Raw genomic sequence first — 17919 nt, 5'->3', positions numbered from 1 at the left:
AAAAAAAAAAAAAAAAAAAAAAAAAAAGAAAAAGAAAATCCACTGGTGCTATGTCATTTACCAAGAAGCAGCTGAAGGCTCATGGTAACTATACCTAGATCATTAGAGATATGAACCTGATTGCAGGTACCTGGATAAATATAGTGCTACTAAAATAATTTCTTCAAAAACCCCCCCAGAACAGAATTATATCTGCCCTTTGGCTTGCAGAATACATTAGAAATTTGACTGAAAATACAATGCAGAAAACCACTGTCTTCTAAGTGTGCTGATTTGCCTTTTTTTGTGTGTGTGACTTAATCAGTGACCATTTCTTCTCCCAGGAGATGCTGTGAACAAATAAGATGAAAAAGTGTCACCTGTCAGCCAAAGACTTCTGAAGAAAAGCTCTGCATGCACCAGCAGAGGCAGAGCAAGCTGGGGGGTTGAAAGAGGGCACGAGCAGCAGTGAAAAGGCTGCCTGGTGCTCTGGTGCTGATATCAGCCCTGTAACTGATAGTGGGTGCTTTGGGCATGACATTCATCTCAAAGGAAATTTGGAGCTGCTGTCAAACTGTATTTGATGTAACTTGGTTTTCTAATCAGGGCTTTGGGTTACTTTTTCCTGACTTCCAAATATGAATTTGAAAATGATAAACCTCAATTTACAGTGGGGTCTACATTTAAATTTTATAATGGTAGTAACTCAAGGCAAAAAGGTTTTATCTCTCTTTTATCTATTTCATTTATCTCTCATTCTCTCCCACTGCTAACAAAGACTCGTTTAGGATATACTTCTTCTATTATCTGGTTACTCAGAGAGAAGCACTTCTTTGTTAAGATCTTTGAGAAATTAAGAGGCTCAGAATTAAGTTAATTGCCCCATCCAGTTACAGTTAGGAATTTATAGAACAGTAAAAGACAGACTTGTTTATGAGGAGGGGAAACAAATCATTTTGGAAAACATCTCAATACACCCAAATCAGCAAAACACTGAACAGGATACTGTGCTTTATTTGAGGAAGAAATACAATGTTTAAAAAACAGGCCAGTCAATTTTGGTTGAAATTGGGAGGACAATACTTTGTCCCTTCTGCTGTGCAGTTCGCACATGGTCCATTTTACCTCCTGCCTGTGCTGGCATGGCAGTGCGAGTGGGTGTAAGAGCACAGAGAGGATGTGAGTGGGATTGCTCTGGCACACTATGCATGCAAGGCACACACAACTGCTGCTGTTTTATTTCACCACTACACCAACAGAAACGACCCTTCTGTAGATGTTTCTGGCTAAGGATTCTGCAGTCGGGGATGTAGCATGCTTTAGTATAATTCGCATGCATTTCATAACCTGCAGATTTCATAACCTGTTAGAGAATGGCATTGCAGCAAAGCAATTTTATTTCTCTATGGCTTCTTTTAGTTCTCTGGTGGGAAGAGAAGATGTGTTTTGGGGATTTTTATAGTCATGTTCAAGAATTTGTAAGTCTCTTTCTTTCCCACTGCTGTTTGCCTTGCTCAGCCTCTGCCCCCACACCCTCCTCGCCAAATTCACGGCAGAATTCCTGAACTCCCGCTCGGAAACTGGAAAAACGCTGCGGCATGGCGGGCCGGCGCCCACCGCCCTACGGGCTGCGTATCCCGCGCGGCCCCGCCGCACACCGCCCGCGGATCGGGGCGCGATTCCTCCTGCCGTGCGCTGTCCCCCCGCGGGGCCGTGACCCGCTCCCGCTGCCTCGCCCCGGGCCGGCCCCGAGGGTCTCGCTGCAGGCGCGGCTCGGCCGCGGGGCCCGGCGGGCGGAAGGAGCGAGCGGGCGGGGGGCGATGGAGGTGAATCCCCCGCCCCGGGCCCGCCCCGGGCCCGCCGGGCCGGGCACCCGCCACCGCCTCTCCGGGGCGGTGCGGGGGGAAGGAGGAGGGGAGAGGGAGGAGAGAGCGAGGGAGGGAAGGGAATAAGTAAGGAAGGAGAAAAAGAGGGAGGGAGGCGAGGTGTAGCCTCCGCCTTGTCGCTCTGCGTTCTGCAGCCGGCGCGGAGGAGAGGACAGCCCCCGGCAGGCGTCCCGGCATGCTGAAAGTCACCATGCCCTCCTCATCCTCATCCTCCTCGTCCTCCTCATCCTCCTCCTCTGGCTCCTCGGCCGCCAGCCGCCCCGGCTCCGCCGCGCCCGACTACTGGATCGATGGCTCCAACAAGGACACCCTGGCTCACTACTTCGAGCTGGAGTCCGAGCTGGGACGGTGAGGCGGGCCGGGCCGGGCTGGGCCGGGCCGGGCTGGGCGGGGGGCGGCCGGGGCTGGGTGTCCCTGCCCGCGCCGCTGTGGCCAGAGCGGCAAAACTTTGGCGTGCGTGAGCGGCGGCGGGAGACCGGGCGGCTTTCACCAGGGGCAGAATCTCGAAGGAAAAATCCCAGCTCCCCGGGAGCCGAGCCGAGAAACCCCCGGGTGAAGGGAATGATTTTGGGGAGGAGGCATCTCTGCGCTCGGCGGACGCTGGCCCGAGCGGGCGGCTCTGGGGTAGGGTACCTGTGTGCTGCCGGTGCCCGTGTGCTGCCGGCTGAAGGGTGGGCATCACTTCAGAGCGCCGAAACGCCGCCTCATTCGCGGCATCCCTCACGCCAGACCTTCCGCCGCTCTCTCCATTAGCGGAGCCGTGCGCTGACAAAACTCCCACCCGACACAGGATTCCCTGAACAGGCCTCTGCAAGCAGGGTCCTTCCCATCGGGGTGCAGGGTAGGTGAGGGAGCTGCTGCATCTTCATTCATTAATTTTTGCACTACTGCCCTGGTGATGGTCCTGCCCAGCAACTTAAAGGTTCCAAGTGTTCCGGTTCTTAGAAACTGAAGTCTCATGTAAAAACTATATCTGACATGCGATTTTTGCCCTCTTAATGCATTTGTTAGTTCATGTTGAATTTTCAGGTAGAAAATAATGTGCAAAAAAGTGGAAAATTGCAGGGTCTTTGAAGTTCACAGTACGTGACTTAAATGTGTAAGTCAGTAGGTAGCAAGTAGCAATTGTTAGTTTTGCCAATGATAGAGCATTAAAACTCCTGAATAAATGTAGGAAATTTGCAGATAAAAACATGGTTGCTTTGGAAGAGTACTTTTTCCACAAAGGACATGCAATGAAAGTTATTGCTACAAAGCATACCTGTGCTTTCTGTACCTTAACTGATAGAGGCAGGAAAGGTGAATATAGCAATATAGCATAATTCTTGACTTTCTGCCTAGGTCTTATACATCTGCTGCTACTTTTTTTCCCCCCACTATTGCTGCTATTCCTAGCCAGATTTAATAGGTATAATTTTATGTATGCTTAGCACATTTATATTTGACTTCACTGTACCCCTGTGCAGAAGCATAAAAATATAAAGCAGGAAATATTGATGTGTTGGTTGTGTGTCTAGAGTCAACAAAAGAGGAAACCAAACAAAATACAGCAGTTGGTACCAACCCTGTCACCTGGATTAGTACTCTTCTCTGAGGTCTGTCTAGAATCCTTCCACCATTTGTGATAGTGACTGTGGGCTTTGCTTAAGTGCAATGTGCATTGGTGATGCATCTTGGGTTTGTTGCATAAGGAAGTGTTTTTAACGTGTGAAATCTCCAGGTTTTGGTAGGAAGAGTTAATGCCTGTAAAATTACTAGAGTAAGGATGAGATTTTTCTAACTTGCAAGGTGAGAGAGTAAGTGCTGAAACACTAACAAAAGGTTTGAATATGGAAGATAACCACACCCAAGCAGTGTAGAGATGTGAGCCCTTAGGTCTGCTCTGTTCCTGGGTAGAGCTAGGAAGTAAGATTTAAAACAGAAACAATACAGGAGAAAACAACCATCCTAATCAAAGATTGAGGTAGAGAAGAGACAGTAGAACTTGGAGGGGTACATGCTTTGAGAGAAAATTTCTCTAGTGGGTCTAATGGATCAATGAGATCTTCGTCCTTAGGCCAGCTTTGAGATCTTTTCAGAGCTAGCACCCTGAGTGCTAATGGTTGTCTCAGAATCCCTCTGATAGGTGTATCTTGGCAAATCTATAAAGAGGATCCAACAATCCCTCTTGGTTCCCGAGTGTCATATAAAAGTGTATTGCTTTGTCTTGGTAACCCTTTCTCCAAACTTTTAGTTTTGCATATGGTTTTGAGTATGTCTACAAAAACAAAATTATTCATTGCTTAGGTTAGTGTTGGGGAAAATGTGTCAGGTGAGGCTGAATAATGAGGCTATATGTGATCCCTTTAGATGCAGTAAATAAAGTAATATACTGAAATAACCAGTGAAAAAGATTGTCCTAAATTATCTTTAGCAAATACAGGGATTGAAAGATGTCTTTTGGCAGACTCCAAAGATCTGCATTTGGACAGCTGTAGCCAAATATGGGAATTTCCATTTGGAAGGAGTGCTCCTTGTGCAAAGTATATCTGACATATCCCTAAGACATCTTATTCTGTAACTCTTGCTTGTATGACTAGCTGAGGAGTCATGGAAGAAGAGGGAGATGATCCTTTAGAAAGAATGATAAAAGGGCTTTAAGCTTAGGTGGGAGTCTGCAGTTGTTTTTAAACAGTGGAGTTCCACAGGGATCACTTTACATGTCTGTGCTGCTCAGCATGTTCATAGATAGTGGGGTTTAACAGAAATATTTGCTGGTCTTTGTAAATTGCCAAAGGTTTAAAGGTTGTGTTGCCTAGAAAGAATTACAGAAAGGAACAACTTACTCTACTGTTGGGGCATTTAAATGGCAGATGAAGTTTGGATAAATAAAATGGCATGGATGGAACATCTCATTAGAGGTGCTTGTTGGCTGTTTTTTTTTTCTTTCATGCAGGCTCTTGGGGGTATCTGTCAAAAAATGGGGTATCCAGTCAAAACTCAATGACAGGAGGTAAGGCCACTTTAGCACAGTATACTGGAAGTTCTGGCCATGGATACTATGGATGCTAAGGGATTACATGGACTTAATGGGCAACAAGGCAAGTTTACATGCAGGAAATCCACTAAGACTTAGTAAACCTGAAGATGCTAACTATTGAACTGTAAGTTCTTGAGAGTTTTCAGGGTGTTCTCTGACAGTGTTGACAGGAGTTTGCTCTATTCTTACATTCTTCTTGAGGCATCTGTGCTTGGCCACTGTTTGTACTCTGGGCAAGATAGGCCTTTATTCTCATTCTTTTATTCTGTTTTTATGTTCCACTGAAGCCCTGATTAGTTCACCTTCCTCTTAATCCATTTTTACAAGGGTTTTTGTGTATAAGTGGAGCTCAAAATACTGTAAATGTGAAATTTTGTGCTTTGCTTTAAAAAATGTCTTTCTTTTACATGTTGCAATTGTTGATGTAGAGTTTGGAATTTTGTTCTGAGTGTATTTTATCTAAAAGCTTATTTTCCACACTCCCTTGGAAAAAGATGTTGAAAATGTTGTACTCTAAATTTGTATTTCCTTAAGGACTGAAACCTTTTGTTAGCCTTATATAACCTTTGCTGTATCTTTGGGCTTCTGGGCTGGTCTAAATATGGTATTTGACTGAAGAAGAAATTCAGTAATGATTTTTTTGAAACTCAGCAATATTACAAAAAATGGAAATTTTCTTTGTTGGAATTTTACTTGACAGGCACCTTCTTTGCCTAACTAACTACACAACTATCTCAGTTGAAACTGTCTAATGTTACTATTGTAGGCAGATTGCAAATCTATTAAATGGTCAAAAGTAGATGAAAGTATTTCCAATCAAATCCTTTGGGCTTTCTTTCTTCCAAGGTTACCTTTTCCTGCCTGGGCAATCTTTCAGCTGTGTGATCCTTGCTGAAGACTGAGACTGAAAGGTTCTCAGTACTTGGCAGCTTAGCTTGGACCGACAGTGTGAGCTGAATCATAGGTGGTTTATGTCCTTGAGTTTTTAGCACAGAGAAAGTTTAAATCTAATGTAGAGTTTGAACTCAAGATTTCAGTGTGCAGAATGACATCTTACTCTGTCAATCCTATTTATGAAAGCTGCCACTCTAACACGTACTTTTGTAATGGCAGAAGTAGATGAAATCAGCTGACTTCTTTGTTAGCTAATTTAAGCTAACAAAGCAAAAACTTCCTTGTCAAGCTGATAAAAGCATTATTTTATAGAAATGGATTTGTTTTGCACTTGATGCTTGGAAGTTCAAACAATTTTTGCTTTGAAAGTATGCCAATTATTTTACCCTCCCTCCCTTCATCAAAAAACCCCCAAAAGTTCCTTTTTCTGTTCATCTCAAGAGTAATTTGTTTTACAGACTCTTTGCCCTGTTTATTTTGAAAAATCATTTTCACAGTGTGCTTTAGGGTGCAATTAAATTAGGTCTGGCCCTCCTTCCTAACACTCTTGGTCACTTGCTTGTGAACTTTTTTTTTTTTTGTGGACCTAAGGATTTTCTGAAGTGATGCAGGGATGCAACTGACAGACAGCACGTGTCTGTGGTGCTAGCTGTCTGACTGTGAGAGTCCTTTTAGGAATCGTGATCTTTGAGCAGAAACTGCCCGTGTGTTTGTGCCTGTGCCACAAACTGAGGGAAGCATTTTCCCTCAGACAGCTCCTGCCCATGGCGGGGAGGCTGTTGAAGAGGTGGGCAGGGTGAACTTTCTCACTTGGGTACTAGAAACCAGAACTTGCAGTGAATAGCCCAGGTTTTGACAACTAAAATTCTTTACTCAGTCCAGGGTGTGATTTTTTTTACCAGTTTTGTCTGGTTCAGCTCAACAACTGGTTGATTCGGAGGTAAAAAGCTGTGTGTTGAAAAAGCAGTGAAAGAAAATGTACTATTCCTTAAATAATACCTGAAATGAATAGGTGATCAGTTCTGTGTAAATTTGACAGCTTTCTCGTACTTGAAAAAAAGAGCTATTAATAATGAAAAAATTATGATAGAGAACAGTTATTTCTTGATTTTCAAGGGGTTTTTTTCTGTCAGCCACCATGCATTTATGTCACTGGTTTAGATAATGTTTTCTAATTTGAAAAATTATATTTCTGGTGGAGAAAATGAATAGCTCTTGAAGTAAGTACTCTTAAGCATACTGAAAAAGTTTTTCACACAGATTGGTTTTAGGAGTGAAAATCATATAATTTGTGTTAATACAAGAATTGTCAGACTTGAAAAACCATCACTTTGAACTGCAAGAGGTAAGATGTAACAAAGTCATTCTTTTAGCATATTACAGAGAGAATCACAGAGTATCTTGAATTGGAAGGGACCTACCAGGATTATTGAAGTCCAAGTCTTGCTAAAGAGAGAAAATCTGAAATCAAATAAGTATTTTCAAGAGCAGTTGAAGAGAGTGGTTGTGGAATAAGCCTGTGTGATTCTGTGGAGGGCAGATAAATTTACTGAAGTTCTGTGGTATCAGAAGCACATTATTATACGTTAATTCCACACAGTATCTTTTTGTGTGTGCAAGTGTGCACACTGTTGTGTAAGGGATTGTAATGGACACAGTTTAATAGGTAAAATTCTTCCAGTGAGAGATGTTTAAAGCTTGCTTGCATAGTAAATAGCCACATTTAAAAAGACCATCAGTTATGGAAAACTCAGTGAAAAAATACTCAGTTTGCAATAGCCTGTGCCCCATCTGTGGAAGTTCAAGTGCTTGCAAGAAAGGGCTAACTGTCCTCTTCAGTCACTAAGATCAAAGAAGTTTTATTTTCCTGAATAGTGTCTGAAAAGTTAAATCAGGAAATTTTAAAAAATAGTAATTCCTAGCTGTTATTTTGTTTAAAGTGTAATAAATTGAGGTAGCTTTATTGCAGTAGATGAGAACAATTCTTCTGTAGTCTTCTGCTACCCACAATATTGACTGGGCTTTGGGAAAGCAATCTTCTGACCTGCACATTGTCTGGAAAAACCTGCAGAGGTTTGAATATTATTTTCATCTATATATATGCAATATGAATGAGCCATTAGTAGGAGTTCAGACTGTATAACTATAAAGAACACGTACTTCCTTGTGCTTTGAAAATGAAGCAGAATTTAAGCATAGAAACTTGCATATTTATTTGCTCCTTGCTTCTTTACATAGGCATTCTTACCATACTTCCTCTGTTCACAAAAAGCAAGCTTTTATTATCTGAACAATCAGTAATTTCACAAGGAATATTCTTCTTCCAGGGATGATAATTCTGAGAAAGGGAAACAATTTATTTCCAAATGTTGGAGCTGCTTTTTTTCTTGGTTTGTCTAATGTTTTTTCTGGTATTTATAATTTTTGTTTTTCTTACATTAAAAAAAAAAAACCCAAAAAAAAAAAAACCCCCCCCCCAAAAAAAAAAAACGGTAAGAATGACACATTTTTTGACCATTCACTGATATACTGGAAATTGCATTACATTTTGGTGTTAGTGATGCTTTATTTGGCCTTGCATTGTCAATGTCATTACTATCATAGTTTACTCTCTGTTAAAACACATGGACAGTTGGGGCCCATCCATATTTGCATCTGTTGTCCCATTAATAGATTGATGAGGTGTTATTTTACTCCTTTCAGTTTTACTCCAAAGTAATTCTAAATTAGGAGAATCTGTAACAATATGACTTTGCAAGTGACCACTCAATGTTTAGCAACTAAAGATTTTGAATTTGAGTTTGATCTTCAGGGAACAAGAGGAGAGAATCTACCAAAGTGGATTTGGTTTAGACATGAGTAATGGCTTGGACAGCATGGTGCTGTAGATTATAAGTTTGCCTCCTTTCGTTTATGTGGTTATCTGTGCTAGACGTAAAGGACAATAAAATGTAATAGAGAAGGAAATGGGAGCCCTCCTGAGGAACAAAAGTAATTATAAAACACTTTGACAGTTTACTATCTATATACCGTGGCATTTTGTGGTGGATAATGTAAAAGCAAGTCCAAGAGTTGTAATTCACAGCCTGAAAAACAAAACACTAAATTTTATGCCCTTCAACAAATGTATAGTCCGTGTTCCAATGCATACCTTGCTGTGAGCATCCATATGCCACAGATAAGATGCCAGAACTCCAACTTTATCTCAGAACTGATGTCATCTCCACAGTCCTTTTCCCCAGACCCTCCTCACCAGAGACATGTGATGCTTTTCTCCTCTGGCCTGTGTCCAGGCATTGTGAAGAAAAACCAAAACCAACTTGCTTGGATTTAAGGAGTAGCTGTCAATTCTAAAACAAGGTCATGTATGTGTTCCTCTCCATTCCTTTCCACCCAATAATTTTTCCTTCTTGCAAATATTCATATTTTCCTCTCAATTTAGATTATTATGAACACACCAATATGTTTAGTTTTTTTCAGTTTTTTGGTCTTTAAAGCATATCCATGTCTACCAAGTTCACTACCTTTGGGTACTGATACTGCATCTTAATATAGTCAATTTAGTGTTATTTCATTAATGAGGACAACCCTGATTGCACCACAGACTTTAACAGAATGGAATGCAATTAAAAAATTCCAACAAATGTCGTGGTTTTATCTTTTTATATTGAGGTGGTGGGGAGGGACAGTCAGTCAGATCAGCTACCACTGATATTATCTTCTAGTACTTCTGAAATAATGTTCATATTGATTTTCTCTAAATAGTCCTTGTTAACAGAGTCACACTGACAGTGCCAAAGGATGATGTATGCGATTTTATTTTGTACTTAGCTCTAAAATAATTAAACACATTCTGCTGAAATGATTTGACTTCTGTACCCTTCTACGGAAGGCTGGACATAAATTGTGCAGTTTTCACTTGATAATAAGATCTTTAGCTATTATATTTATTGGTGATTAGTTGTTTGAATTTTATTCAAACTTGAGGACGTATCTCCTTCTGAATCTCTAAATACAAAACAGTGTTTGGTGTTTTCTGACATATTAGGTATCCTGCACCAGCCCTAAAGTTGTGGATCAACAAGAGTATTTTAAGGACATGCTTTGGACCAGAAAAAAAACTTGGTGCTTTTGACACAATATGATTGCTTTGTATTAAAATGGTGGTATTACATAGTTTTAGATTTTTGCTGAGGAAATTGATGTTTTGGTAAGGCTTATAAAGTCCTGAAAAAATCTACAATGGATAAGTACAGTTGTTTTTTTTTAATGTATTTTTTAACCTATTGACATATTTTCTAGTTTAATGAGCCACATTTCTGAGCTGATGTACAGTGCTTTACAGATGTTTGGGTTTTTGTCTTCCTAATGGAGAATGTGTTTGTCAGCTTCCTGTGTTGTGCAATAATGATTTCTTAAAACTGAATACAACACATACTGAGAACTCCAACACCATTGTCATAGTCTGTGCTCAGAGAGTTGTAGGATACATGTACATCAATGTTTTTAGCTGCCTGCTTTGAGTGATCCTTCTCTATACATTCTCTTCAAACCCTCATGATTTTCTGGTTGCCTAGTAAAATTAAAATTGGAAGGGTTGAAAGCTGATTTTGTAATGGGAAGCAACTAAGGTGTAGGTACTGATGACCCCTTAGGAAATGACTGATCGCATTGTTTAATGACTTTAGTCTCCAAGTGATCAGAGAAAGAAACCTAATAAAGGTGGGATTTTCCCCTTCTCCCTCTCCCCCATCTGTTTTTTTCTGGAAATTCTTTGCAGCCTTTTCAATGGAAGCTGCAAATGCTTGTGGAGCACACTGTTCATTGGTCTGCTAGCTAACTGTCAGAAGATTAACTTGAGTTGAAAGAGGAAGGCAAATTCTAGTCTTAAAAAATGCTACTAGAACAACAAGTAACTGATAATATTGGAGCAACACATATGGCACTGAAAAGGCAATAATAAATGAATTTTGTTTGGTGCCGGGAGGAGGAAAACTGGTATCTTATTCTCTTTTCACAGCATATTAATTCAAGAATGGCTTAACTGTAAATAAGAACAGAGAGGTAAGTAGTTAAAATTAGCAACTGATGAATTCTAAGTAAGATCAGTAATCAATTCCAAATGGGGTCAATATGTAGTGGAAAATCTGCAATGAAAGAGACACTAAAATTCACAAGCAGGGTTTTTTTCTCTGTCTCCTAGGGGTGAAACCCATCTCCATCTCTATATTACCTCCATAATAAATATGCACATAAATTATTTTTGAGTTTAAATTATAATCCCATCTTTCTTCATAATTTATATTATAAGTCTTCAAAAGTGGATGGAGCAGGAATAAAACCAAGTGAAAAAGGCAATTTTATTTATTACTATAAAAGTTGTTCAGAGAATTGATTTGATTGCCAGTAGCATAAGGAGAATATTCTTTTCAGAGAATGATTAATTTCAAATGAGAAAAAAATCTTTGGTCACCTTCTCCTTAGCACAATGCCATTTGAATATTGAGGTTGTCTAGTTATAGTACACTAGCTCATGTTAATGTACAATGATTTCAATTGATTTGGTCCATACTAGGCTATTTTTATTGTTCATTATACACTTACATAGTAGAAGAAAAAACCAAAGTATTTTAACCTCTTTACATTTTTTTCCTGCATGACTTCAGGAAAGATGAAATGTCATTTGTGGCGGGAAAATCATAGTAGATGTATTTCCCTTGCAAATGACTGTCTAAATTAGGACTGGTGAAATTTATTCTTCACATAAATAGCCCTCCAAATTACCTTCTTTCTCTTGTCAGTCTCTATTCTGTGAACTGGTTATGTGTGCTATTTGTGAATTAACACAATAAATATATTCCAGATAGCCTGTTTAAGTAATTTGCCATGGTGTTTCTTATGAACCATGTATTTTAACTGTATCAAAGACCTAGTAATACCGTGTTTTGCTCTAAGTCACAGCTAAGATAGAATAATAATGATTAACAAGATGTGTTAGTCACCCGAAATGGCAAATGGCCATTAGCAGACCATATGTAATTCTTTAGAGTCATACCTGTTAAAGCTTGTTTTATCCACATATTCTTATCTTTGCAATAGTTAATTTTCATATTTGAGGACTCTGCAATTTTCATCCCATGATAAATTTCAATATTTTGGCATTTCTCTTTGTTTTGAGATAGAATGAGTAATTGAAGTACTTACATATTGTGGATAAGGGACGGTTTCACACCATGGAATGATTCAATCATTTTGAATTACAATTTACAAATCTTTTCACATTTTGTGTTTTGTGTTCATTAAAGACAAAGTTTGCTCAAAGTAACCAGATTGCAAGTATGAAGTAAGTTAATATCTTGTGGGAGGGTACCTTATGAGAGTTCTGATTCAGGTCCCTCTTAACAGTTTTTGTCTTTTCTTTGGTTCTTTCTTGGACTGTGTTCTTCAAGCTACACCAAAAGTGGTGCAGCTTTCATGTGATTTATTTCCCTGCTGGAACATAAAGAGGTTATAGAAGCTCTGTTTGTCTAGTGCCTCCAGTTACAAAATTGTCAGAGTTTTCTAATAAGACCAATAAACATTATTGAATGGGATGACATGGGGTCACATTTGCCTTTTTTACAACTGCTGTCTTGGTGGCTTATAGCTGTCTGGTTGTTTGTTGCCCAAACAGTATGTTTTCCATTTTCCTTCTCTGTAATTGATGAGATTTTACAGTGGTGTTCTTGTTATTTGTCTGTACTTCGTGACCATGCAGTTAATGCAGCTAAATTTTATCCCTTTTCTCTTGATCATACTCCCCAGGTAGTAAGTACAGGCTTTTTCTTTCTGTTATTATAGCTCTCTGATGCACTGCCAATGCCTCCTCACCTTTATCATCAGCAAACTGAATCAGCATACTCCAAAGTTCATGCCAAAGCAGATAATTCAAATATTAAATAAGATGTAGAACCAACCAAAGGCATAGTACTCAAACATGCCTGCATGTCAGATGAAAACAAAAACACTGAAGTAATGTGCAGTGTGTTTCTGGCAGGTTTTGATGAAGGTTAGATGCAAAGGCAAAGAGACTGAGAAACAAAATCCTAAAAGCAAATGGCTAATAAAATTGTTCCCCTCTATACCATTATTCCACTCCAACTGAAACTGAAACAAATCAGAATTCTTGCAGTATTGCCCATACCAAGAATGAGTCTCTTTTATTTTGGTTTGGTGATTCCTATCTTCTTTAGCTAAGTGAATCTATTCTCACCTTCCCTCTCCCCAGCTCCCAGTGCTTTGTCTAGAAAGAGAAAACACTCAAATGCACTCTCAATCATCTTTATGCAAAGAGGAAAAAATAATCTCCACGTATTTAATGGGCACAACTTCAGAAGCTGCAAAATTGGTCATTCTACACTTGTCTTCTTGTGATGGGTGCCAAATAATGTAATTGGTGTGCTAGTCAGAGAGCTGACAGAAATCTTGATGTTTCAGTAGATTAGGTTTTAATATGCAGATAGGTGTAATCCTCCTCCTGTTTTTGAAATGTGGATTTAGTGTGTATAAATTTATTGACTCCTGAATGTTGAAGGACTCATCTCCAGTAAATCTGTCAGACAAAACAGAATATTTTACATGCCATTTGAAAATTATGTGGGTCTGTGAGTTATCTGTTGCCTGATAGGTCCTAATTTTTTATCCATCCAGCATAATAGTTGCAGCTGTGAAAAGTCACAGCAACATTGACATAAAATACTTGCCTTCCTAAGTATTATGAAAAATCTCTTTTAAATTTACTTGTAAGTATTTCCTCTCAAAACACACTGTGGAGGAATTGGGATTTTTTACTCCCAGGTAGTTGGTTATGGTTCTTCAACAGAGGACCACATCTGTGAGATAGAATAATTCACTTAAATTTAAGGACTCCTTACATGCAAGGGAGAAGAGAACTACCTTGACCATGGTTACAATAAAAATTTTAATTTAGAAGAAAGTCTGTAACCATCTGTACTTCTGTCACAGCCTTTTAAATATGAGCAAGACAGACAAGAATTGTGCCTAAAATTGGTATGTGGTAGTTTTGCAGAAGAGACTGTATGACATGGTTGCCCATGTTACCAGGAGCTGTCTGGATGACTCAGGAGAGTTCTCAGTTATCTTCAGAATAACTGCATTGATTTTCAGTGTCCGCTTGTTGGCAGCAGTAAGTTCAGTATTGATCTGTTGACACCACCAAAGGATCAGCCAGATTCTCCTAGTCGCATTCTTATCTCAAATTGAAATCAAAATGTCTTTGGGGGCCAATGTACTCTCCTACATCCCTAATGCCTGGCTAGTGGAAAATGTACCTAAACTGCAGTTGTTGCTCTCAGAGATAGCTATGCAGTGCGCTGGGTATGTGTGTTTTAGTGTTTAAAGGAAACTTAAATTTGCCTTCCAGAAAGAATCAAGTCTAATGATACCATGAATGTGCTTTTCCATTTTGCTTGTGAAGACATCTTGTTTGGAAACATTCAGTATTTGTTTCCAGAACTTTCAGCCATTTCAGAGTCTACTGACTAATGCATACATATATATATATGTTTGCAATACAATTTGGAACCAACTGATCTTCCTAAGTAATTTGAGTCTCTATGGTGTAAGAATGGTGGTGCTGGGTCAGATCAAAACAGCTGATATCCTGTCTCCCATCAGCAGTGAGAAGCTCATGCCTAGAAGAGGGGGTACAAGAGCACATCTATCCTTTGATGCTTGCCCAGAGCAGCCCCTCAGCCTCCAGAAATCTGAAGCTAATCTGAACCTTCAGCTCTGTTCCTCATACCAAAGTAGTCATGTAAATTTGTATGCGGTGCTTGAGAGGTGACAGAGAATCACAGAACGGATGGGCTTGGCCCAGAGATCATCCAGTCCAACCTTCCTGCTTAACAAAGCTAGTGGGAGAAGGTTTCCCAGCAATGTGTCCAGCAGCGCTTTGAGTAGATGGAGATAAACCAGGGGAGACATTCACCCAGTGAAATGATACATTATACATTATACTTAATACCTCTTCACAGTTGCTTGGTCTGGGGCTGCCTTTTTTTCCCCCCTTAGTCAAGGGCTTGATTTGTGTAATTTTTGACTATATATCAAGATGTCTTTTCTTGTGATAATAGGAAAATTATTTTGTTTAATATAGGAAATTAGGATTGCATGCAATATTCTTAATTTCGTATTTATTTAGAGGGAATTTTCTCTGCCATTTAGTACCCTATAACCGAATCTCAATACACACCTGTTGCAGCTGGGCACAGACTTATTATGGAGAAATTGGATTATAAAACATTCCCAACTGGGTATTTTCACCTCATTTCTCATCTCAGCTCTCTGGGTAGCAGACACCAGCTCTGGTAAATTAAACTTATTTATGATCTCTCTGCACTGTGAAAACTAAAGTTTTATTCTTTCCCTGTTTTGTGTCTCTTAACCAACTACTATTTCATTGGTGCTTTCTGTGGTTTCTTCAAGTACCTGTTTTGAGGGACCTTATCAAGGAACTTCTGAAAACTGAAGTGTCAAAATCAATCAAACCTACTTTATATTCAAAATCTTACTGAATCTTTCAAAGAAGTTCTGTGGTTTTAACATGGAGCTTCTTTTTACAGAAGCCACATGAATTCTTCCCCAGGCTCATATATGTATCCATATATCCACAGTTCATATTCTTAGTGCTTTAAATGACTTCAGCCATGCAGAGCAACAGCACAGTCCTTCAGTTCTCTCTAATTAACGTTTTTAAAAATTGTCACATTTGTTCTGTTTTAGTCTAAAATAGCTATGTCAGTGTTGTACAAAGGTTTGGATATCACTTCAATTTAAGCTATCTCATCTGTGAGTTCAAATTACTCAAATAACCGAGTCTCATCCACTGCCCATAATGTGCAATTGATCATTTTATCTGTTTTTCCCGTGTTTTTTGCCTCTTCACTTTTTTCTATCTGTGTGAGCATTGAAGACCTTTCCTTTTTTCCATCTGTCTTCTGAGTAAAGAAAGATTCTAACATTTGAAAACATCAGATTTATAACAGGCTTTTCAAAATCTTAACAGAATTAAAATTTTATAATGATCTTGCAGCCACTTTTCAGTGTATTGTGGCTGTTCTGAGCTTGCTGAAGAGATCACCCTCAACACAGAATGTTTTCCATTTGGTGAAAAAACAGGTTAGATGTTACTCTCCTGTCATTTGATGCAGGTGCCCACTGACAGTAGGTCTTAAGGAAGAGTGAAGCGGCAGAAGCTGCTACTCATCCTTGCAAGGTTTCATCCTATTCCTTCCTTTTACTGTGCTAAGGCACAGTTTGGGTAAGGTGAAGGTCTTCACATATTGTCACTATTTTTTATGTTTGACCACATGGTGTTAGCCCCTTTAAGTCCAGCGAAGGAAAAATGTTCATGACTAAGTATAAGCAGAAATTTTGTTAGATTATTCTAAATCCCCATGCAGTGCCAAATAAGTTCATTTTTCTCTTTGATGAACTGTGCAATGGACAGACCATTTTGGGAAGATGACGGATAGAAGTTGAGTTCCAGACTAATAGACAGATAGAGAAAACTTAGTTTGTGTTATAGGCATAGTTTTTGGTATAGAAATTGTGAATGACTGTTATGAGTCTTGCATCAAATTAGTGTTTTTCAGTGCTTCTGGAATATATTTATATAACCATTTTTTAAAATATAGCTTATAAGAGAAATACATGTGGCCGGAATAGGCTGGAAAATATATTATACTAATTGGACAGTGAAATATGTGCCTAAATGACTGCCATTTAGCCTGACAAAGCTATGTAAGGGTGTTTCAATATCTACTAATCAATAATCTGAATGATGGCTCCTTGGCTGGTTAGTCCTTTCTGTCAGCTTCCATTGTCTCTGCAATCATCTATGACCTTACATTACAGCGTCAGTTTTGTTGTAGGAAAACTCAATTTTGTTTAACTGCTAGGAGGTAAAACATTTGACTGAAACTAACCATGCTTATCATTGTCCCTGGAGCAATAAGATGCTGTTGTGAATGTTCTGTAATTCATGCAGCTGCTGTGAATTCAAATGTGTGCACACACGTGTAGGTGCAACCTTGGGTGGATGGGAGGGTGAGTGGCAAGCTTTTAATGTGTAGTGACTTTTGTGATTCCTTTTGATGTCAGGTGAATGGGAACCACCAAAGAGGGTGCACTGGTGGAGATTAAATGAGTGCTAGGTATTTAGAAGTCTAATGGAACCCTTATTTTTTTGTGTTTGTTCCATCTTATATCAGTGATGGACAACACAGCATTCTGAATTTATGTTAAAAATACTCTCCAAAGTTGGTTGAAAGCTGTTGGTCATAATAGTTCTTGGGGCCCAACAGAGGTGATAAAATGCCTACATCAAACAATGGAATTATTTAGGCTGGAAAAAAACCTCTCCATAAACCTAATGCTGTAATATTCACCATCAAACCATGACCTCAAGAACCGTGTCTCAATGTCTTTGAAACACTATGTTGCTGTTGTTGCTGACCATTTCCCCTTGGATTCTGAAGAACTCATCCTGCTTCATATCTCTGACTTCCAGCTCAGGGGGCTGGGTATCGCAGGGTAACCCATCCGTGTGCTGCCGGAGCTCTTGGCCACAGGAGCACCACGGCTGCACGGGTTTCTTCTGTGCCTCATGAGGTGAAGTCTGGAAGTGTGTCAACCTCCAGCAGCTGTACAGAGCAGCCTTTCTCTCTGTGCTTCCCCACACCTGAGATGCTCCACGCATCCAATATTTCTGAGGCGCTGCCAGGACCGCAACTGGTGGTGTCCTTCCCCGCAGAGGTGCTCAGAAGGGATGTTTTGAATCTGCTCTTTCTTTCATGCTCACGCCACATCTCTTATTCTCAAATGGTCAAGCTTCTGCCAACAGCTGCTGTCCATTATGGCTCACAAATGTCTAGTTGTGGCTACAGATTGCTTGTCAATTTCTCACTTTCTCCAGCTAAATTCTTTTTGTGCATCTTCTTGGGGTTACCCTTCTAATAACCTGACATGATAAAACTTCTCCTTTCTTCCCCTGTTGCCACACTGTGCTTCTCTGAGTAGTGGAAAGAGGAAAGCTAAGTGAGAATATTCTTCCTTGCTTTTAGTTTTTCAAAGAAAATG

At 39.6% G+C, this 17919-nt stretch overlaps 1 protein-coding gene across 2 annotated transcripts in view; it reads left to right on the top strand.

Moving 5' to 3' along the window:
* The first annotated feature begins 1902 nt into the window (after positions 1–1902).
* CAMK4 (calcium/calmodulin dependent protein kinase IV) overlaps positions 1903–17919 on the top strand; it is a 144659-nt gene continuing 128642 nt past the window's right edge. Inside the window, exon 1 of one of the 2 annotated variants that reach the window (XM_058043370.1) lies at positions 1903–2213. In XM_058043370.1, coding sequence (XP_057899353.1) covers positions 2041–2213 — 173 coding nt within the window. In that variant the 5' untranslated portion in view covers positions 1903–2040. The remainder of the gene's footprint in view (positions 2214–17919) is intronic. The other variant, XM_058043369.1, reaches the window with a different exon arrangement.

The sequence above is a fragment of the Melospiza georgiana genome, chromosome Z (genome assembly GCF_028018845.1).
Source record: "Melospiza georgiana isolate bMelGeo1 chromosome Z, bMelGeo1.pri, whole genome shotgun sequence".
Classification (NCBI taxonomy): Eukaryota; Metazoa; Chordata; class Aves; order Passeriformes; family Passerellidae; genus Melospiza; species Melospiza georgiana.
The sequence above is the reverse complement of the archived record's forward strand: the minus strand, read 5'-3'. Positions and strand labels throughout refer to the sequence as shown.